The sequence below is a fragment of the Haemaphysalis longicornis genome, unplaced genomic scaffold (assembly GCF_048455015.1).
Source record: "Haemaphysalis longicornis isolate Haplotype H1 unplaced genomic scaffold, Haemaphysalis longicornis Haplotype H1 scaffold_1, whole genome shotgun sequence".
In the NCBI taxonomy this organism is placed as follows: Eukaryota; Metazoa; Arthropoda; class Arachnida; order Ixodida; family Ixodidae; genus Haemaphysalis; species Haemaphysalis longicornis.
In genome coordinates this window covers 294,365,048-294,388,650 of record NW_027526203.1, presented here as the reverse complement: position 1 = coordinate 294,388,650, position 23,603 = coordinate 294,365,048, and the positions used below count along the sequence as shown (strand labels likewise).

At 45.5% G+C, this 23,603-nt stretch overlaps 1 protein-coding gene across 1 annotated transcript in view; it reads left to right on the top strand.

The window, feature by feature from the left end:
- Ns4 (Nucleostemin 4) overlaps nucleotides 1-22,128 on the top strand; it is a 31,193-nt gene extending 9,065 nt beyond the window's left edge. The window contains exons 6-12 of the mRNA XM_077679874.1: nucleotides 2,534-2,732; nucleotides 2,848-2,931; nucleotides 8,565-8,744; nucleotides 12,291-12,469; nucleotides 14,639-14,798; nucleotides 21,400-21,543; nucleotides 21,882-22,128. Of these exons, the coding sequence (XP_077536000.1) occupies nucleotides 2,534-2,732; nucleotides 2,848-2,931; nucleotides 8,565-8,744; nucleotides 12,291-12,469; nucleotides 14,639-14,798; nucleotides 21,400-21,543; nucleotides 21,882-22,075 (1,140 nt within the window). The 3' untranslated portion in view covers nucleotides 22,076-22,128. The remainder of the gene's footprint in view (nucleotides 1-2,533; nucleotides 2,733-2,847; nucleotides 2,932-8,564; nucleotides 8,745-12,290; nucleotides 12,470-14,638; nucleotides 14,799-21,399; nucleotides 21,544-21,881) is intronic.
- The last annotated feature ends 1,475 nt before the right edge of the window (nucleotides 22,129-23,603 follow it).

Below are 23,603 nucleotides of genomic sequence, written 5' to 3'. Positions count from 1 at the left end.
CTTCCTGCACACAGTAAACTGCTTTAAGTTACTTCTACAGCCACATCTTGCCTCCTTATGTGCGGCAAAATGCGTATTGAAATATTTCTTGAAGCCGAAAATTCTTTGAGGCATGGGGCATTTCCCACCAGTGTGTGTACTACTCTGCTGTCTTAGCATTCACTGCCCGGCGCGGCCTCTTGTCTCTGGGCGTGCAGGTGTGGCGTGTTCTCTTGGGGGCATCCTGTCTTTCTGTTCCCACCACTGGTGCAGACATTTGAGGCCACCGCTATGCAAGTCGCAGCCTGGTACTGCCCCGCTTGTGCAATGCATGAGGGCGTGCACACTTGCACACCGAGTGGAATCGTCGCGAGTCCACAACTAACTCACTAATCTGATTGCACATGAGGCATGCAATGGTTTCGAGCATCTGAAATGTTTTAGGGAGGCAAAGGAAAAGCTACTGTGCTTGGGGTCTTTGTCTGGGATAGATGTGGACCATGTCATCGAGGAACAATTGGGGACGAAAATAATTATGTACAGCACGTGAACAGCTTATTTTGTGCAGCCAAGTGACGGTGTTTCTATTAGAAAAAATATAATTTCCGTATATTGAATTGTGCTGGTGTAGCTTGTTAGCTTCTGGAGAGATGAAAAGTTGCACCAGTAGCTGGTTCTTTTTCAAACTCCCTCATTTAAAGGAGCCATGAAGATAAAATACAAGTTGGGTTTATTAAAAAGACGGCTTAGTCCCGATAACAATGATACCAATATCATCGCAATCTTCGAACAAATAACGGAGATATTAGAGAAAACGTGTGAAGCAGTCGCGACACCCTAGCCAATTTCCCGCAACTTTTCTATGACGTCGCGGAACCTTGTTTGTGCGATTGGCTGCCGCCTAATTGACCTGTCGCGACGACACATGACTGGACGTCAGTAGTGGGGCCTCTAGTTCCATTTGACCGCATCACTTGAATGCTAACGTGCAGTTAACGCACTGAAAATTATGTTTTATTGTTGGCCCGTATGACGTCATTCTTGCTCATAACACGTCACTGTGGCGCAAAATTTGAAAGTTTTTAAATTCTTCTTGCTTTTTTTTTTCGTTAAAAAACATCTTTTGTGGCTGTAATGGAGCTGAGTAAGATACTGAATCCTAGTTCTTTCAAATTAAACGAAGTTGTATTTTCTCTTCATGGCTCCTTTAAAGGAGCCATGAAGAGAAAATGCAAGTTGGTTTTATTCGAAAGATTTCGTGTTTTATAGTGCCCCCAGCGCTTGTCCGGATACAAACGGTGCTTTATTCACTGAGAAATTAAACAATTCAGGTTAAAATTTTGATTTTCCCGTTCAATCGTGCGTTTTCGTGGTCCCAAGTGACATCACAGGAACCGACCGCTCTGCAGCCTAGAGTACCTTCATTCACGCATCCGCCGTACAGGGTAGAGACACGTATACGCTGGCGCCGCCATTTTCGGTTGTTCGCTCGCCGCCGAAGCAAGTCATTTGTCAAAACTGCGCTAAAATTATCGCCGCAACGCGGTTTACTGAAGAAGTTTGAATCATATTGTCTGTTTCGCGTTGCTAGGTCTCGTGGGAAACGAAAAGAATAACGCGTTGAGCCCGTTGGCCCAATTGCGGCGGCACGGGACCGTTCAAAGGTTGTCTCCACCCTGTACAGCGGTGTTGGTTTGTTCCCGCGTTTCTTTACGTTCCGTAACCTAGATGGCGCCACCATACCGTGGCAAGCGTTTGGTTTGTTTTTGCCCGCATTTAAACCTGGCTTGTTTTTGTTCTGGGAGAAAATATTCGTTCCCTGAAACAGTGCTCGCTCGACAAATGGGGTCACGTAAGACACCGTTGCTTGCGTCAATCGGCCAGTGTCGTCTGAGACAACCCCAAGCCCCGTAGTGCTGTGCAGCGAAACCAAGCATGCTGTGCGCAGTACAAACAGCAGAACGCATCAGTACTTCTATGTTTACATGTGCTTTCGTAATTTCCACTGTTTGTCCCATCATTCTTATTGCTTTGTAAAGAATGTGCCCTAAATGTAAGCACAAATCGCTCGTTCGTCTAGTTTGTAAGCTCTACCTAATTTGCGTCTGCTTCTGCCAGCCTCCGCCAATCGCAGAGCTTAGCTCATGTGACATCATAGGTTCTGTTGCGGGAAATGAGCTGGTGGGTCGCATGACCATTCCCGTTTTTCCTAATTATGTAGCTTATTTGAGCGAAGTTTACGTTAAAAGTGGTGTCAGTATGATTCTAACGAGACAATCTTTTGAATGAACCAAACTTGTGTTTTCTCTTCATGGCTCCTTTAAGGACGCAATTAGTATACATAAGCAATGGGAGCAAGAACCAATTGCCAAATCAAGTTACGAAAATTTTCACTTATAGCAAAACACTTTCGACTCGATTGACCATGTCAGGATAAACGAGAGCTCGGCTGTTTACTACGTGTCAGCAATAAGGGCAGAGAATGTGTGTCAAGGGTGCTTCTTTGGTGGAGCAGCAGCCCCTCCGTGACGGGGCACCGTCTCCCTGCGCGCAGGTGGTGCACTTCCCTCCGGCGCTGTACACCCACGTCACCAAGGAGCTGGGGAAACGGCTTGTGCTGGTCCTCAACAAGATTGACCTGGTGCCAGACGCACTCACGGCGGCCTGGATCCATTTCTTCCGAGACCGTTACCCCGGCCTGGTGGTGCTTCCCTTTGCCTCGTACGCGGGCATGACGGCCAAGGGGAAGCGAGGTGGGTGCTGGCCCATCTGTGCGCTTGCAGCGTGATGCAGGCGAAGGGAGCAGCGTGGAACCCGGTGCCACAGTAACCAGCTGTGGTGGTAACGGGAGTCGTGCTCTCTGCGCAGGAAAGCGCCAGGGTCGCCTACGCATGGCTTCCGAAGCATGCCGGGGGCTCCTCCTAGCCTGCCAGGAAATGGTCGGGGATAAAGGTAGGGGGCACCCCTTCCTTGGTCATCACTGTGTCCTTCCAGGATGCCGCATTGTCCAAAGTGTCTTCTACCAACAGGGCACGCGTGCTAACATTGCAAGCCACTTCGTTGTCTGGCTCTGGCCTTTTGCCTCATGCCGGATATTCTTTTTCCAAATAGAAAATGCCTGTGGTCTCATTTAATGTGTGTTGCCAAAACTTATTAGCGAGTTATATATTCAGTAATACCTGGTTGCTCGAGCAAAAATGTCTTTACATTTCTTTTTTTCTACCACTCTCGATATTATTTTTATTTGTGTCGCAATGAAAAAATTTCTTTTTCTCGTGGATCTTGAAGCAAGCAGTGCACACATGGCCATTTGCAGTTGTTCGCTGTTTGGGCCAACGTTGTCGGTAAATGGCGCATCAAGTGTTTGGGAAGGGTTCATTTGGCCTTCTTTTTCTTTTCTCTAGTGGAACATTGACTCCCTGGCTATCTTATCCAGCCTTCACTAGCTTCTCTAACTGCGCTGTTATTTCTTGCTGTGTTCCCCTTTCACATTGTATTCCACCTGTCCACGAATTGCTGCTGACATACCTGCATTTGTGAACCACTGCATTAACTGGCAATGGTTCTGGCTTCAGATACCTTAACTGAAGTAGGATGGCTGCTGAAATAACTGACTGGCTGGAATGCGATGCCATTCGCTCCTTTGTATTCTCTGTCATACCCTAGCTATTGAGAGCTAAGAAGCGGAAAGGGAAATTTGGCCTAATAGCACCATGAACCTTGTATTTTTACTGCTACTGGCCTATAACCACTCATTGCAGCCTTAGAGAATGTGGAAAATTGTGAATCTCAGTTGATTCTTTGCTATTATCATTGCATCATAAGCATTTAGCGAGGTTAACGCTGTCCTTACCCTTTCCTTCTCTTGGCAGGAAAGTGTATCGACTGTGTCTGTATCGCAAAATTTTTACAGTCAAACCTCAATCTAACGAAACCTGATCTTACGAATTTCCCGATCTAACGAACTAATTTGGATTCCCCCGCAGGTGCCTATACGGCTCAATGATCGTACGACCTTGAACTGACGAGTAGATTTAGCGCTAGTCCCAATTTAACAAAGCATTTCGAGAAACCAACACATTTAAAAAAAGAGCGATTTCTTATGTGTTTCCACAAAACGCCGTGAAGGTTATTGCGCCACGTCAGGAAAAAAAAACAAGGCACCTGGTTTCGTTTTTACGGAGTTCTACGAGATAAACTCAGCAGTCCCATGGCCACAGACCAACAATCTTGACAGGAAAGAACGCTATCATCCATGCCACTTTGTCTAGAATTGCATCGGAGACAATAAACCTCAAGACCACCCCGCACGAGAAGTAGGAGGGAGCCCTGTTTACGGGGTCCAATATGAAGCCAGGAGCGTTCCCAAAAAGCACTGTGTTTCACGCATGTGCTGGGTACAACGACTTCAGGCCAAGCCCCGGCTGGCTTATTATTTTCACTGCGAACTTTTAGTGCATTGCTGAATTATCGGCAGTCGAGCGCTGCGGCCGCCGCAATTAGGTATAATGTCATGGTAGCTGCTGGGATGCGCCTCCCTTTAGAGATCAAATTTATGGAATCAACTGCTTGTAAAATGACAGTGAAGATTTTGCGAAGTTCTTGATATAACGAAATATTGCGCAGTGCTCGGTGACTATTTTAGATCGGGTTTTACCTTTACCAACCCTATATTTAGGATATGGTCCTTGGAAATTTACCTGGTCAGCCATTCGAGCCCCTAGACGGGGTCCTTTCTTTGATTAAAGCTATCACAGGGTGAACAGCACACCGGTTGACTGCAGCGATCTCTTTTTGTATTTGCCATGTTTGGCATTGCGACATTTTTTCTGTATTTTTTCTTACTTTTTCAAGCCTCAATAAGTGCTTCTAGGCATTTTAGTGTGTAAGTAGCAGTTTAAATGCCACTGCTTGTCCCAGTGAGGACTACTTTCCACTTCAATTTCGAAAAAGACATTTTCAGTCATGAAAAGTAAGAAAATGAAAAAAAGTCTCACAATGCCAAGCATGGCTGATACAAAAAAAAGAGCGCTGCAGTCGACCAGTGTGCTATTCACCCAATGGCTGTCATTCCTACCGCGACACATTGTTGTATGAAAAAACTGGATTGGATGGCATGCCAGCCTAATTTTTGGTGACCATACTTGGGATAGGTTATTGCAACCACCATCTTAGATTATTGCACACATAGTTCCGTCTGCTCGTATGAAGCTTGGAATGAAGTTTAAAGAGTGGGTAGAGCAGATGCGGGTGACAAGTCTCAATTGTTGCAGTGACAAAGAATATGGATTGCACAGATTTAGTTTAATTAATTTAACCATTCTTATATGCATACCAAATGATCGAGGCATATTCAAGAACTGGACAAATTACTGACTTGTACATGAGTAACTTTAGTGTCCCTTTGTGTGGTTTTTGGTGTGCGGTGTGGACATTTAAAGGGGGGAAAAGTAAAAAAGCTGAGAAAATTTTGTGTGAAATTTTGAGCGAGATCTGAAATTTTTTTAAAGACAAAAAATTGTAAATTTGATAAACATTAAATGTTATCTGGACTACATTATATCTGGCCAACATTAGCTATCAGGTTACCTTCGAGCTCTTGAAGCGACAAAATCGATACATTAAACCATTTCATACCTGAAGTAATTGTGCTTATCAGGAACTTGCAAAATTCTCATGCAAAATGTAAGCACAATATGACACATGATGGGATGTCATATTTGTTTACTTCAATTGCTGTAATTAATATATTTGGAGTGTATTTGGTGGCTGTTCTGTTTTGTTAGGCACAATATTTTAAGGTGGGAACCTTGGGTCTTTAAATGTTCGTTTAGACGCGTAATTATAGTTAACTCAGAATAATTCTCTAAAAGAATCGACATTTTGAAGAGTTGGAACTGGTAAGCATCTTGAACGGGAGCGTTATACAGAAAGACAAGAGGGAAAGAAGATGACAGGACGACGCTGTCATCCTGTCGTCTTCTCTGCCCTCTTGTCTTTGTATATTACGCTGCCGTTCAAAATAATTCGTTCCCTCCATTCATATCATTGTCTAAAAATGGTACAGACCTTTCCTCATCAGAGGCTGCAGAGGAATTCAATTCTGTTTTTTGTTCTGTGTTTACAAATGAAAGCCCATTACCAGCCACTCTTACTTTACAGTCATTAGATTCAGCAATGGATGACTTGCTCATCACTCAGGAGGGTATTGCTGCAGCCATTGATAGACTCCCGACCAACTCTGCACCAGGCCCCGATGAAATATGCACCAAACTACTAAAAATGACTAAAGTGGTCATATCCCCGATCTTAGCTGCTTTATTTCAGCAATCGATAGACACAGGATGCGTACCGTTTGCTTGGAGAATTGCCCGTGTTATCCCCATCTTCAAGTCAGGCGACCCATCTGTGCCTCTTAACTACAGACCGATTTCCTTAACCAGCATAGTTTGCAAACTTCTAGAACACATAATATCATCTGCCGTAATGAGCTACCTAACAAAAGAGAGCTTCTTTTTTTCAAATCAACATGGTTTTTTGAGAGGCCGTTCTTGTGAAACTCAGTTATTCGAATTAATGACTGATCTCCATAATGCAGTACATTCGTCCTCACAAATAGATGCTATATTCATAGATTTCGCCAAGGCCTTCGACAAAGTCCCTCACATCCGTCTAATGGAAAAACTTTCTGCTCTTAATATTAACCCTAAGATTAACAGGTGGATTAAGAACTTCCTAACCCATCGGTTTCAGTCAGTAACCATTAATGATCATTCCTCCTCTTTAGCTCAAGTAACTTCCGGTGTTCCACAGGGCTCAGTCTTGGGTCCTATCTTATTTTTAATATATATCAATGACACTAACACTAATATCTCTTCTACTATCAGATTATTTGCGGATGACTGCGTCATTTATAAGCAAATTAAAAACCCCCAAGATTTCTTATCCTTGCAAGCAGACCTTAATCAACTGACGAAATGGTGTAGGGATTGGCAGATGGAAGTAAATGTGCTAAAACTAACGCCATAACATTTACCAAAACTAGCGCGTCTGAGCCCCGTCACTATTTTCTCAATAGTATGCCTGTACAAACCGTAACTATGGTAAAATACTTGGGGGTCCACATAACGTCTGATCTAACCTGGAATCACCATATCGATACAATAACCAGCAAAGCTTCTAAATCACTCGGATTCATTAGGCGAAATCTGCATTCAGCTAACACATCCACAAAGCTTCTGGCCTACCAAACACTTGTTCGATCAAAGATTGAATATGCAGCGCTAATCTGGAACCCCCATCAGTCGTATCTCGTAAATAAACTTGAGGCACTCCAAAATAAAGCTGCCCGATTCATTCTCAGGAACTACTCACGAACATCAAGTATAACAGATATGAAACAATCCCTGAACTTACCACCTCTACAACAACGCCGGCTTTATAGTCTTTTATCGGTTTTTCATAGGCTATACCACAGCCAGTCTTCTTTCGCTGCCTCGCACATAAGACCCGCTGGTCGCGTTTTTTCCCGTTTAGATCATGCATTCAAAGTTCAACCAATATTCGCGCGTACCAACCTATTTTTCTTTTCGCCACTCTTACTTGCTATTCGTCACTGGAATCAGCTCCCAGGTAACATCGTCACCCTCAGTAATCACAACTCATTTATCAAAGAGTTGCAGTTATTCCTCAATGTATAAATCATTTTTCAGTGTTTGTGTCATTTTTGAACCTCTTAGATTGGTTCAATGTTCGATGTTTGTATTATTTTGAACCTGGGTCATTTTTTAACCCTCGCATTTTAGGGATTGGATAACTGTTGTGCGCCTTTTGTGTACCCCTTTTTTGAAACTATGCATTTCGACATGAATGTATTTGTATTCGCATTTTTTTTTGGGTGTTGCTGTTTTTACTGTTGCAATGTGTTCTTTTTTTCATTGCGACCCCTATGTAACGCCCGTAAGGGCCTTTAGGGTAAATGAATAAATAAATAAATAAATAAACTATCGCTTCTAATTTCTGTTAGTCTCATTCCTATCAGTTCACTTTTTGGTTTCACACTGCAATTTAGTGTTTCCCCATAACGCAGCTGATTCGTCCTTGAGATCAACCTTTAGTTCAGTGTTAGTGTTGCCACTTGCCTTTACGTTAGGGCTAACGTCGGGCCGTGGCATACCCAAAGGGGACGTTGTGCAGGCGCATTCTCCGTTCACAGCCAATAGGGACGTTAAACAGGCACGTACCCGCTTTGGTGCAAAATGGAAATCTGATGAGATGTTTCTGGCTACACGCAGCTAATATGAATTTCAGTGGCAGGTTCTTTTGTTGACAATGCAATGTTACTAAAGCATGTAGAATCTTCAGTCATTTCTGTTACTTTGCTGCTGCAAATTTTGTTCAGACACCAGATAATGCTTTGCACGTGACTTTCTTAGGGTTTTCTGGGTGGTAAACTGTGTATGTTATCCGTACAAGGCTGTTTCCCCCTCCTTTCTGTGGAATGGATGAAAAAGGCTGCCTTTGATCACCGACTTCCCTTGTGCATTCAGATTGTTCAGCCTCGTTTTTGTTTTTCCCCACTGCAGTCGACCTGTCCTCCTGGAAAAACAAGATTGAGGAAGAGCTCGTCGAGGAAGAGGTGGATGATGATGATGATGAAGAGCCAGATGCGCTGGCCTCGGCTCCCACCGAGCTCGTAGCCCCTGATACCAGCTTCTACGAAGAGGAGCGTTTCAAAGGCGGCCGCCTCACCTTGGGCTTTGTTGGTCAGCCTTCCCTTCTTGCTGCCCTGTTGCTCACTTTTCTCATTTACGTTCGCTTGGGTTGTCCACCGCGTTAGCAGTACAGCTTCGTAAAGCCAAATTTATTTGCTTAAAGATGGTGAGCGACATTGGGGGAACACAGTTATCCTCTTCTTTGATCACGGGAAAATAACTCTGTACACAACAGGCACACCCTGAAAACTACCGCAAATTATTGTAAAAATAGGTATGTGCATTCCACAAGTATATGCAGCAGGATATTTAAAAATTTAATCTGGTGACTGTCTTTTGTATAAGGAAGGAATTTTCGGGGCAACCACCTACGCTGAAGCTTCACTAATTCTTGCTTAGGGTATAGTGTGCTCACTGAACTGAAAATCTTTTTTCTATTGCAACTTTTTTTTTTTTTTTTTCGAAGCATAATGGCATTTATTAACTCAATATCAACCCCCTCCCCTCTCTCTCTCTCTTTCTCTTATGTGTTCGGAAACATTTCAAACTTCACTTTGAATCTTCATGTCATCAACATATTGAAGGAACAGCTGCTTGTCAGGCCCAACTGCCATGCCTTCAATCATCCTCCAAGGATAGCACCATCCTTTTGTTGATCTGATGACCTACCCACGTCCCTCCCAGAAATCCCCCACCTCCTTCCCCCCTACTGGGAGCTATCTTACCCGGTGTCTGCATTAAACCACTTCTCTACATTTGACATTTCAGGTGTTACGGGTATGGGAATATTCGAATCATCCAGATATAGACAAAAGTGAAGCAAATAAGGCAGTACGTACGATCTAGTCCACTTATAACAATGTCCAAGTGCCAAATGAATTCCATTGTTATAACTGCTAAGTGTTACAAGTGGCTTGCGCAAAAGAAAGACAAACAGAGATCAAAACATTTTATTCACATGCAAGCAAGTCCATACTACTACTTAATTGCAGAAAAGATGCCTTAGTCGGTGGGCTTTGTTTTCTTCACACGAAGATGGCACTCATCTTTTTCAAGAGCATGTATAGGTGCTTTACCTAGCTGTGTGAAAGGTCCTTGGCGGAGACGAAGGGCTTTAGGCCTCCTGCGAAGACGCTACCTGCGTAGGCTGTGCAACCACGTCAGCAGGGTCGTCACGTCCCCGCTATCCGCAGCACGTATCCACGCAACGATCGCCTCTTCAGTGAGGCACTCGGACGCTTCCATTGGCCCTGACGTCCCTTCCATGGAAAAACGGAGGCAATTGAAGAGGCATGCAGTCAAATTCAGAGCGGTGTGCATGTGACACAACAGGCGAACGTAGGCGAACGCGCAAGCAAGCGGCGCAAGTTCGTGAGTGGGCGCGGGGACAATTCCAAAGTGGCAGCACCGGGAGGGGGTTTGGAAGAAAAACTGCTCTCCCCCTTCCTCTCATTTCCTCGTAAGCAGCGCAGTCGCCTCATTTTCTGAGGGTTGGGAGGAATGCAAGGTGCATCGCGGCTCATGGCACATGCCAACGGCGCGGTGAGCCAGCGGCAGCTCGAATTTTCGGTGCATGCTGTAACCGGATTCAGTTGTTATATCCGGTTTGTGTTACCATAAAATAAGCAGTTTATTTTACCATAGAATGCATACGAAAGTGGATGGCACCATAGTTGTTTATTATTATAGCTGATATATTGTTATAAATGGTATCGTTATAAATGGACTCGACTGTATTTGACTTCACTTTGAGTTGAACGGCACCATTTGGAAACTTCAAATTTTTCTGGAGTGTGTTTTGTAGTTCAAAAAATTTATTTAGTGAATTTGGATGCATGGAGTTCTGCCTTCCTTTTAGGGGGGACACTGGTCTTGAGGACATTTTTGTTGTTTTTTAACCTATGTGCTTGAGATTTGCACATTGAGTGTATTTTAACATGCTGAGCACAAATATGCAGGCAGTTTTCATCTCTGAGGTGTAAGTTTAGAATTGTGCAACATGTTATGCCACTCCGTTTTGGGCAATATTTTCATTATCTACCTAAGAAATACTCAAATGGCTTTTGTCCCTTTGTGCTCTAGAAGGGCCAGGTAGTGCAACTATACCACAGCATTAATTTTAGCCTTGTTACTGCAAATGCTGTAAACTTCAGAAATGTCAGGTCATCAATTTTTAATGTTTTCGTAAAACTAACTGCATAAATCCTTGTGCCAGCAAAAAGAAATTCTATACTATTGTGGTTTTATTGCACTGTTCAGTTCATAATCTTTCGAATGCAGCAAAAATGATACAAATCAAACCAGCACATCCCAAGATGTTATACCCGACAGCTGACCATGTGGGAAAAAAATTGGTTCTGAGAAAGCAGGGCACAAAGTTTGGAAACATAGGCAAAAATGGTCATTTAGGCGACTTCAAAGGGCGACAGCTTTGGGAATACTTATGATACAACTATAATATTTTGCAGGTACATTTTTTGGGAGCTGTAGACGGCAAATAAAATTAATACAAAAATTGGATTTTTTTGGCAAATTTTCGGTTCTCAAGACCAGTGTCCCCCCTTAAAAACGAGAAATGCCCACTAAATACAGCTTTAAAATATGTTTTTTATAAGTTGGGCGTAGGATATACAATTGCGATTTAAGTCCTACAACCACTTTCGAATTGTACAAAGGTCTTGCAGTAGTAGCACCAAGCATACCCACAGGGCTCCATGTGGCTGGACAGCGAGGGCTTCGGGTGAGGGGGGCTTTATCTCCCTGTCTTTGGGCCAAGGAGATAAAAGGTGCTCTCATTTTGTGACCTGGTCATGCACGAGCGGTCCCAGTGTAGATAAGAAAACCCTGTAGAACACTGATTCATAGCCCCCGTTTTTCTAACCAAATAATATGCAACATTGGTCCTTTTCCAATGCATGTAATGTCTGCTTCAGTTATCTGGGTCATACCAAAAAGCTACAGGCTTGTCTAGCTTCATTCTCCTGTGACACTGGTATAAAGCTTTCTTTACATGGTGTTCACAGTGCACCACTAGGAGTTAGTCTGCAGGTCACTTTTTTTTTTTTTTTTCAGCTACTTCTATCTCAACACTTTGTGTGCATTTATATTTGTCATAGAATGCCTTTATTGACACCCATATTTTGCATTTTTGTGCATGCAGTATGTTAAAAATAAGATTCATGTGTCGTCAGTACTGCTACAGACCAGGGCAGTGAGCGGATGGGGTTGCAGTGCATGCAGATGGCTTTGGCCAGCGTGCATCTAAGTTGCCCGGTTATTCATTGTGACTTTCAGAGCACGTGAATGCAAGAAGAGATTTCTCTAAGGAACGTCTCGTGTATACATAAGCGATGTACTCATTAAGGCAAACAGAAAGTAAGTGTGCATTATTGCCATCAATTTGTTTCTATGCCAGTGTCACGAAGTGCTTCAGGGGGACAGGCAGTGGCAACAGTGGCAGCAGACGTGTATCTGCTTGGGCTGTGAACTGTCCATTCAAGACTGTGGCGCTTACTCGAGGCGCCAGTTTTGTCACCGGTCTAACTACCGCGTCCTACATGGAGTGTCCTCTTTCCTCCGGCTCTCCCCCATCCGTAGGGCAACCCAACGTGGGCAAGTCGTCCCTGCTGAATGCCCTGGTCGGGCGCAAAGTGGTGAGCGTATCACGCACCCCAGGCCACACCAAGCATTTCCAGACCATTTTCCTTACGGAAAATGTGCGCCTTTGCGACTGTCCCGGACTGGTGTTTCCCAGTTTGCAGCCCAAGGCACTGCAGGTAAGGCCCCTTGCAGGAGTGTTGGGCCGTCGCATTGTGTACGGCTTCTTGGAGTAAATCTGGGAGCAGATTCCTAGCTCAGCGAACAATCCAAACATTTCATTGACGGTAATTTGTGGCTGCAGAAATTAACTTCTGGGTGTAGTAAAAGTGTATCCCAGCAGTAGTTATTTTTAAGGCAAATGGTCACGCGTGAAGACGTTTTCACATGTGGAAACCAAGTGGCGCTTATCAAAAGGTTGTTCTGAAATGACAGAATAGTGCAAATTTTATGAAGGAAACAGCTTTTCTGAGGAAAGTCAGAGTGCATTCCAATTCTCACCTGGTTTTACTGCAGACTGGTATTGTGGGAACTTTTTAAAATGTTGTGGCAAAATCTTGTTGTGGCAAGGTAAAAGAGTGAGCCGAAACAACGTTGATATAACTTTTGCTGCGCTGTAACACTCTACTGCAAATCTACGTTCACTTCTGCCAATATCCCAAATAAGAATGCAAATAAATGGTGGTTCTATTCAGTTTTTCATGGCCGCCAGGATTGTTAGTACGAGTTTTAACTATGTGCTTAAGCTCTGCTGGGGCAATTTTTCATGCATAATTTCTTGTTGTTGCTATCCTGTGGAAAACATACTGTTGGTGTTTGGCTGCGTTTGCCACCGTGCATTGAAGAAATGTTGGCTAATCATAGTGCAGCATTACTGATACAAATTATACTCTTGCCAGCCTCAGTCATAACATTGCAGACTGATCTCTGGCTGAGGCTCAGAAGCTCTGTTGAATTGATAGTGAGAAGTAGGGCCCATTTGGTGGCACAGTCAGTGACAGCGTTTTTTTACTGAAACTTCTCGTTTCCTTTGACTGAAACTTATGGTTTTCTTTGACTAAAAGGTGGGTGACAAAGGCCACTTTGGTGTGCCTTCATTGCTCAGACAGGCCAGATCCGCTGCATTTCGAATACACTGCTTATAATCTGCAGATGTTGGCTACCGTTATAGGCAGAAGTGAGTTTGCTGTTACTGTCGTGAAAATGCGAACATGGAACCTTTGAAAGTTCATTTTTATGTGTAAAATTTTCTTTGGAAAGGCATTGATTGTGTGGTAAGACATTAAGAGACAAAGGCAGCAATTCTCTCAGAAGTGCACCATCCAAACTTGTGGTTCAAGACCTTCTTACTAGGCGAACATTCTTGAGCGCAATGCAGAATAGCTGGAATGCTTGTGGCACCGAGTCAAACATTCTGGAGTTGGAGCCAAAACAGCTGGAACACTTGTGGACCTGATGGTTGCCATGCCTGAAGCTGTGCCACTGGCCCCGACCTGACTGTTGTAGAAGTGCGTTTTTCAGTCTGCGCATTATGTGTAGCTTTATAGAAGCGAACCGAACCACATGATTGTGATTCAGGTGCTTTTTAATGCCCAGACTTTTACTTGGGTGGTGGGCAAGAAACTTTTGGCCATAAGCTTTTGGCCTTGTATTTTGCGCTGCTTGTTACCCTGCTTTGCAAAAAAATTACCTCATGTACGTATCCAGCATTAAAAGCATTCTTACCAGCATCAGATAAAAATTGATCATTCTCTTTATTTAGCTTGTCATCAATTTAAACAAGCGGCAACCACACACATTTCCATGCTAAGTTTGTTCAAACATTTTCTTGCGTGTGTATACTCTTGGTGTCAAGTAAGTTTCAATTCTTTTGTTATAAGAGGTGTCAGGCGCTTGAAGGAAAGAAAGCACCTTTGTTGGACTAGTTGGTACTGCAGGGAAAAAAATTGTGCACCACCTGCAGAAAAGCACGATTAGCATTTTTATCGAGAGCGATGCCAAGAGTGGCAACTTGTAGTGGTCTGCTTTTCTGATGTTTTTGGTAACTCTCTCTCCCGTTCTCTCAGTTGTTTGGTATATTCATGTCGAGTAATGTGGCAATTTGGGCAACAAAGAAAGACAAAGGCAAAGAGTGCTTGTGCGTCCTGCCCTTGTTTGCTGCGCGGTAGTACAAGGTGAGGATACATTCCTGCTCTTTTTTCAGTGGTAGCATTGGAGAAGTCTTGAAGCACGTATAATATTGCCCTCTTTTAGTGACTTCTGGAAATGTGCGAGCATGCCATTCTGCCAAGTGTGTCAGGTCTAAAACGTGTAAAAGATCTTTGACAAGACATTTTTGTCATGCGCAGGTGTTGACTGGCTGCTTCCCCATAGCTCAGCTGAGGGAGCCTTACTCAGCCATCCAGTTCTTAGCTGAGCGACTGGACCTACCGACTATTTTGAGGCTGCAACCACCTGATGGCGCTGGCGACAGCCACAAGGCCTGGTCGGCATTTGACCTTTGTGAAGGCAAGTCTAGGAGCAACCTGAGGGGGCTGGTTGGTTGGTACTAACATGATTGAGTGGATGGCGACGTGCAAAGGACATACGAAAAGGGACTACAGTTAAGCAGTGACTTCCAGCGACTTTCCATTTTCTGTGGTGGGTACTGGAAAGTGTACACAGGCAGTAGCTGCAAACATTATTGTCAAGCATGCAAGGTCACTATTGTCAGGCACACAATTGTCACTGATGGATGTAGGAGCCTATTTCTGGGTCCCATATTTTTATGCACAAGCTAATTGACATGTCTGCTCTTGATAAGTCTTGTTCTTAACTTAATATGCAGTGGAACTTAATATACAGTGGAACCCCGATACAGTTAAACCTCGATGTAACGAATTTGGTAAAATTCGTAATTTACTTCGTTACATTGAAGTTTCGTTACATTGAAATTCGTAATTATAATGAAGTGTTTATCCCGTGAAGCGTTTACTGCAAAAAAAAAAAAACGTGGCTCGCACACACGGCTGGCGCGCTGGTTCTCTTTCAATCAGAGCTTAATCGTCTACACGGGCATCAGCGTGAACCGCATGGAGCATTTTCTCCCCTCGAAAACGCGCCCCGCAAGCCACGGGCGCACTGACGCAGCCGCGGAGACCACCCACACGATGTGGGTAGCTCCAGCGACCGCTTCTAACCGCTCGCTGAAATGCAACTCGAGGGACAAACGAGAGGGGCATGCGAGAAAAAAAGCGGATAATGTGGGCGAAATTATCACTATAAAAGGTCATACACGCCGCTTACGAAAGCGCCTATCAAATATCCTCCGCGGCGGTAAGCCTAATCGTCTGGCCAGCCGGCATCCCCAAGCGCTTCGAAGCTCCCGCCATAGGGTGCGCGCCTCCCCATTGGCGAAACTGGTCAGGCTCCTCCCACTGCCGCGCGCCGCGCGAGTCGCTTCCTCCGCCGGCGCGCAGTCGCGGAGGCAGGTGTGAAAAAAACGCGTGCGCAAGGCTCATAAAGATTCACAAATGCTTGCTGGAACGATGAAACCCAACCAGCATGAGTGAACTCGGAACGAAGCGCAAAGCGGCGGCATGCGGCGGCGGCGACCCCGCCAGAGGCGATTAGGCTTACCACCGCGGAGGATATTTGATGGGCGCTTTCGTAAGGCGCGTATGACCTTTTACAGTGAAAATTTCGCCCACGTTATCCGCTTTTTTTCTCACATGCCCCTCTTGTTTTCCCCTTGAGTTGCGTTTCAGCGAGCGGTTAAAAGCGGTTGATGGAGCTACCCACATCGTGCGGGTGGTCTTCGCGGCTGCGTCAGCGCGCCTGTGGCTTGCGGGGCGCATTTTGCATTTTTGCGGAGAGAAAACGCTCCATGCGGTTCACGCTGATGTCCGCGTAGACGTTAAAGGAGCCATGAAGAGAAAACACAAGTTTGGTTCATTCGAAAGATTGCCTCGTTAGAACCATAACGACACCACTTATAACGCAAACTTCGCTCAAATAAGCTACATAATTAGGAAAAACGGGAATGGTCATGCGACCCACCAGCTCATTTCCCGCAACAGAACCTATGCCGTCACATGGGCTAAGCTCTGCGATTGGCGGAGGCCGGCAAAAGCAAACGCATGTTAGGCAGGGCTTACAGCTTGCATAGCGAGCTAAATGCCCGTGAAACATACTGCACATTCTTTTTATGACAAAGAACGGTGGAGTAAACGGTTGAAGGTCCGAACGAACTCGCAAGCGTGTGCGCCAATGCGTACGAAACTAGCGCGCCGGCCGAGCTCGACATCTCGCCGTCGCGCAGACGAATTTTCGGGTTCGAGGCTCTTCGGGGCCAACGAACCGTTCCAGCACGCACAGCCGCGACCTTGCTTCGTATCGTAATCCCTTCACAGGAGGTTGGCCGTCATATCGCCAACCAGCAAAGGTAAAAATAGAAACGAGGGGAGTAAGGAACAGCAAGAAGCGACGAGATAGTGCCAGTCGTCGCGTAAGTTTCGAATGGTGTTGGTTTGCTGCTGTCGTTACGAGCTCGTTTCCAGTTTACAACCACTGAAAACTTCAGTTTGTTCAGTTACGGCAGGGACCCTTACGTTAGCTCACTCCTGGAACATGCTGGCGCTCGTTGCCGACTTCGTCAAATCGCTCTGACCTTGGGGAAAAAAATGCCATAAACACCGCGCATTGACGCTCGTATCTTTCTGGTCGAAGCAGAGAGCTCGCGCGAACGGCTTTCCATACACGACACCGGCCAACTGGCATAAGTGATACTGCTACTGAAATTGAACTATTATTAACCGTAATCAAAATACGGCACATACGTACCAGTCTATATTCGTCCGTCGCGACGGGGCTGACGAGGCAGCGGTGCCGACGGCTGGGCGTTCGTCTGTTGTGGCTATCGCGGAATGGTCGCTTTCCCGTCCACCGCGTATCCCACAACTCTTGCCGCTCGTGCACTTAGAAGCATTGAGCGTTTTTGTGGTGTGAGGTTGTTAAATGCAAGCCCGAGCTCCTCGGCGAGAGTTTTGTTCTCCGGATCAGGCGATTCCATGACTAGGGCTGCGGGTGCACTAGGTTTTACTAGTATTTTTAAAATGGCCGCCGTCTCGATCGACTCCCGCGTGTGGGTGCTATATGGAGTCGACATACTAAGTATCTGTTTCATGGACCGGCTCTATGACGCCATTGTACACGTCACGGAATGTTCAATTTTAGCGGGAGATTTAAAATTTTGGCTTAAATTGCCTTATTTAGCAGTGAATAAAGCATCATTTGCTTCCGGGAAAGCGCTTGGGGTACTATGAAACACCTAATCTTTCGAATAAAACAAACTTTTGTTTTCTCTTCATGGCTCCTTTAAGCTCCGACAGAAACAGAAACAGTGTGCCAGCCGTGTATGCACGCCACGCAGTTTGTAGGCAAGGGGCTCGCTCACAGACTCCGTGGCTCGCTGCATTGGGTGGCCCGTGTTGCCGTTCGCGTTTTATTGAGACCCCTTTTCGGCGCTTGCGTCACCAAAAATATACCTCTACAACTTAAATTTCGTGCCAAGTTTTCCATGAAACTTCGTTACGTTGAAATTCCGGCAAATGGGACTTCGTTGCACAGAGGGTGAAAATACATGGTGTGCATACACTTGAAGTTACGAAAATTTGCGTGGTTCGTTACATCGAGGGTTTCGTTACATTGAAGTTCGTTACATCGACGTTTAACTGTAATATGACTTTCAAGGGACCGTTAGAAAGCGTCATGACCGGGGTGTCGTACGACCAGGGTGCGGGTAAATGACTGTCCCACGCGACAGGTGGGCTAAGAACACATTTAAACTATATTTAGCGCGTTGTCATGTGATTTGCAAACCTTTACGTGAAATTCCCAGTGTAAAAAAAAGGCAACGCCTATGTTGTGCCCCCCTCCCCTCCATGGCGTCCTAGCTAGCCCGCCAGCCAAGCGTCACGCGCTACGCGATACCTGTGCCGTCCGGCGCTATTTATAGCCCGCCAGCCCCACGCCTTGCATGCACGACAAAAGGCCGACGTGGTTGAGCAAATTGAGAGGGGATAAGGCGAGTGTGAAACTGCCAAGGCCAAGTGAAATGAAAGATAGTACAAGGCGGCGATTAAAAAAAAAAACGACATTGCTATACAGGGTGGAGACACCCTCTGAACGGTCGGTCCCATGCCATCACTACTATTGGGTCAAGATGCTCAACACATAGCTGTTTTCGTTTCCCTTACCTAGACCCCGCAATGCGAAATAAATGATTCAAACTTCGTGAGTAAACTGTGTTGCGGCAAAAATTATAGGGCAGTCTTGCTACAGTGACTTGCTTCGGCGGCGAAAATAGTGGTGCCAACATATACATGTCTCCACCCTCGCGGCGGACGCGCGTGAATTGAGGCACTCTAGCAAAGGAAGGAGCAGAGTTACAACGCAGCTTTGAAAGACACTAAAATAAGCAGAGAACAGAGATATAGGGAGACGGAGCGTCGTGAAAGGAAGACACTTGGATCGAGCGGGTGGGGAAAGCGGCTGTTCGTTCATCGCCGTGGGATTGCGTCGTGTGTGCTTTCGCGTTCGGCGGCGGCTCGGTGGGAGCTTCAAATTTATAGTCTGCCTGCCACCTGAACTTCGACTTCTTACAGTTGGCTGGCGTGTTGGTGTACTTCTGCCACATGGTGCCGCCACAAGTTAACTCCCACGTGCCAGTACCCGCCTGCTTGCTTGCGTCTGTTCAGCAAGTGGTCATGCCCGCCTGCGGACCTTTGCACATCAAGCAGCATCAATTGGGGGTTTAAGAATAAAGAAGGTCGGGACAAGGTGGTGAAGTGGTGAAGCGAAGGGTCCGTTGTATAAAGCAGACCACGTGCACCCGAGCGTCATACCATCGGGGTTTTTAATGCACTGTTTCTATGGGGAGTTTGCCGGGACCATGGTGATCCGTCATAAGTGGGTCGTCGTAAGTCCGGGTGACGTATCAGCAAGATTTCCACTCTATTAATAAAAATATATTATTAGCTAGTAATATATTCTTCTGCACTACGTTTTTTGACGTTGCAAATTGCCAGTGGTGCAAAAGGACTGGCATAGTTTCTCTAAGCATTTCTCTAAAAAAAAACAGTAAGAAAAAACTAAGAAAAAAACCCATGAGAGTAAATGATTGCATGTAGTGAGTTCTGCTTTGAAAAGACACAAAATCCAGGTAACTAACGTCATAAAACAACTTGTCTCACTACCACAGGCTGCTTCGGTTCAGTGTTGAACAAGTGTTTTGGCACGTAGTGCTAATGTAGTCAAATTAGTTGTGCGTGTAACACTGGCGCTATCGTCTGTTTTACTGCCAGTGTCTATATATCTGACAACCAACTGCGAACGTCAGAGATTATTGGTGCAGTCAGCTACGCGACTGTTGAGGTCATCACCTTTACTCATTGGTGTGCTGGCTAATTGTGTGGGTATTTTCTGTGCACTCGCCTAGGTGGCAGCACCACCCTGGCTCACATGATAATGAGGAGAGCGGGCATGGAGGAAAGAAAGCTTATTTTCAGGGACGCTTGTAGTTGGGCGAGTGGGTACATGTTAGAACATAACAGCACAAAAAACGGGACACAGAAAAGAAGGGTCGTATACAAGCGCTGACCAACAACTGTGCACTTCATAAGAAAGGGTGGAAAATATAGACGAAAAAGGCCAGCACTGAGCATGAGCAGGGGACCAAAGAAAAACAGTAAACGAAAAAGGCTCGCCTTTCCGTCTGTATTTCCCACCTTTTCTTATGAAGTGCACAGTTGTTAGTTAGCACTTACTTATTTACGTCACTTCTTTTCAATGTTCCATTTTTTCTACTGTTATATTATATAAAACTTATTTTCTCACCTTGAGAGCGCATGCTGCTCAAGCAAGACTGGGAGAGCGCAGTTCCTGTGCTAACGCAGAGCAACTAATCAGCGAAAGTATTGCAGGGATTCGTGCTACAGGGGAAGCATCATTGGTATGCTAGCGTGTGAGCATTGTAGAACCAGTTGTGGGCTGCCTTGTGGCTGTTGTTTGGCAGCGCATGTGATGTAATACTCCATTATAGCATTGACGTTTGTCTTTGTACAGCTTCTGTCATGATGTTAATAAAGCACCAGAATAGTCGCAGTTAAGCAAATCATCTCGGTAGTGACGTATTGTCAGCAGAATACAATGTAATATCAATGCAATAAAATAACGTATTATTGTAGTAAAGTGTAATATTATGCAGTAATATTACTGTGGTGGAAAGTGCGAAAACAAGGCAGGATGTTTTATGAATAATAACCGTTTAGTACAAGAAAATAACAGTGCGGGCCAATGTAGGAGGGTCATTCAACATTTACCGTTATGCTTTTAAGTGGGAACCAGGTTTCAGTAATTGCAGTACTATAATTAGCCAGCCTGGAAATAGACTTTTTGGTGCTGATTGCATCAGCTCACTGTCTCTTCATGGTGAAGAAATGTGCCAATGCAAATCAAGTATGGTTGGCATAGCATGCTTCATTGTGATAACTGAAACAGGAAAGTGTTTTGTCTCTTACTTGCATCACCTGGGTATGTGGTAGAACGTTTTAAATCACTTTGTGTGCTTGATATAACGAGTTTCATCATATTTACCAGCTGTAATTTGTCCTACAGAACAAGCCTGTCCTGTATGGCATCCATACGCATGACTGAAGTATATGCTCCAAATGTTGCTTTGTCTGCTTGTTTTGTAGCAAGCAAAAACTGTAAAATAAGTGGGTTGTTTTGATAATTGTGAAACAAGATGGGGCAGGTGAAGAAAATGTCGGAGATGGTCACCTGATTATAGTAGAACAGCAGCATTGACAGTTTTTACTTTTGGGGAAAGTGTGGAAGGCTCTGAAGGGACGCCCCAAGGCAGAACCGTAGGGAGCTGCATGTGCAGTTGCATTTGCCATGGCCAGCCCTGTTAAAGAATTTTTTTTCTACCACTCTCTCTGGGCTTGTTTGTACACATAGCACATAGCTTGTATGACGTCATCAAACTCGTGTGAAAAGGTTTCCTTCCCCGAGCAGTGCTGGAAGGCGTGGCATTTGAGGCCTCGTGGTTGCTTTTTGTTTGCTGCAGCTTGGGCCTTGGATCGAGGTTACCTGACGGCCAAGGCAGGTCGGCCTGATGCGTACCGGGCAGCCAACAGCCTGCTGCGCATGGCACTGGATGGACGTACACTCTGCCTTGCATTCCGGCCACAAGGCTACTCACAAAGCAAAGGTGTGTGGGCCTACCTTCATCAAAAATTAAACAGCCTTGTTGGACAAACCCGGGATGACCGTCGGGCCTCTTCTTTGCCCTCTGTTGCACAAAGTGACACAAAACGTGATCCGTTCGTTGTGGCTCATAAGCTCGTTGTGCTTGTCTGCGAGAATGAGTAAAACTGGGCAACATCTTGCACAGATAAGTTTTCTTTAATTAGAATATACCAGAAATCTTTGAGTGCAACTGTGTTGAAATCGTGGGCCCTGCATTATGCCGAGGCACCTCGTGAGACCTGCTTGAAACAATTGTTCCCGATCAGCTTTGCTACAACGAGGATTTGTGCATGCGTGCAGACTCCGCAGAAGACGTCACTCTACTGGCCCACTTGGCAAGAATTCGTGGGGAGCCCCCAGAGAAAGGTGCTTCCTCTGAAAGCGAGCAAGAAGGAAGCGGGGATGAAGACAGTGACGAGGAAGATGAAGAGGAGGAGGAGGAAGACCATTTCCAGACCAACAAGTTTGCAGCACTGGCTGATGCTCCTCTGTAGATGCCAGGCTCGTGCAGCGCTAGTGAAGTTCTCAATAAAGCATATCAAGGAAACATTGGGCGAATGCTCAGCGCTTTATGCACTGCACTCAGTAATGCTCAAAATACAATCTTTCTCAATAGTAAGGCAGCCATAACTCCATTTGAGTGCAGCGCAGTGCAAAGCGTTTTGTTTGGTACTCGAATGACACCATGAATCAGGTCAACGTCCAAGTAGAACCACAGCCAGACACAAACTCCACTCAAGGTCCTGAATGGGTTGTCAGTGAAGTGCTTCTCAAAGTGGCCGTCTGCGGCCACGCAGGGGTACACAGCCGCCCACACCACTCATCGACCCCTCAACGCTGCTCCAGAATGGCATCCTCTTGTTACGCTGTTCGGGCAGCTCTTGGCTCGTGTTATGGTGTTTGGTGTCAATTCTTGTATGGCAGTGCGAGCCCCTGGGGTCATGGCGACATGATGGTGTCAAGCAGCCTCGGCAAACTTACATTTGTGCTCCCGAGGACTCTGCCTGGGTGAGCAGCTCCTTCGGGCGGGGCATTTTGGTAAGAATCAAGCTCCTCGAGAGCCGTGTGCACAGAGCAAGACTAAAGGAGGCGAAACACCCATTGCAGCGAACCGTGGGGAGCGACCAGATAATGTCACAATGAAAAATAATGCAGACTACAAAGCTTTGCAGCTGTGACAGCAATGGATATGATAGTGGCACCTGATGGGCAAGATGAGAGCACCCTGGCAACGTTTTGACTGTGCAGGTAAATGCCGATCGTGGCAACGGCGCACTTTCTTCGCGTGCAACAAATGCTGCCGAACGCTTGCAATGTTATCTGGCCGCCCTAGGAAGCGAAGTTTCCCCACTTGTCTTGTTTCCTGCTCCATGGCCGTGTGCAACAACAGACTTGCGTTGACAAGCTAAAATCACTTCCGCACCCTTTCCCGTCCCTCCACCCTCCTCGGTTTGAAAGTCCGATAGCCCCCTCCCCCTCACTCCAACAAGCCCTCCATCCTGCTCAGCTGGAAGGTCAAATTGAGAGCACTCCTTCTTTGGCTGCTTCGCAAAAGCAGTGGGAAACACACTGAAGACACGGTCGAGATGTGAAGAGTGCTTGACATTGAAAAATTGCTGTATTCAAGCACTACAGTGTTGTTCCAATGTTGTGGACCTAGTGTAGTCGGGCTAGAAGCTTTCACGTTTGGTACAGCTGGCCAGCCCTTAACTACTCTTGTGCGAGCTTAATTTTGCTGCGTGGTAGCACTTTAGGATGGAGCAAACTTGCAAAATGGTTGAGGCTAATCGCATTCACACAAGGCACACACTTCCAGGAGCATTCTCTGTTCAGATGTTTTTTTTTTTTTTTTCCCCTCATCTTCCTTGTTAGCCATACCTCGTGCAAATGGCAACACATGTGAAGCACATTGTTGCATGTCCGCAATGAACATTGTACCGTACATTCATGTTTAAACAATTTTTTGTTTCTTTTTGCATTCAAGTGTGGTGTCACAAGAGCTACCCCTTTTATTGTAAAAAT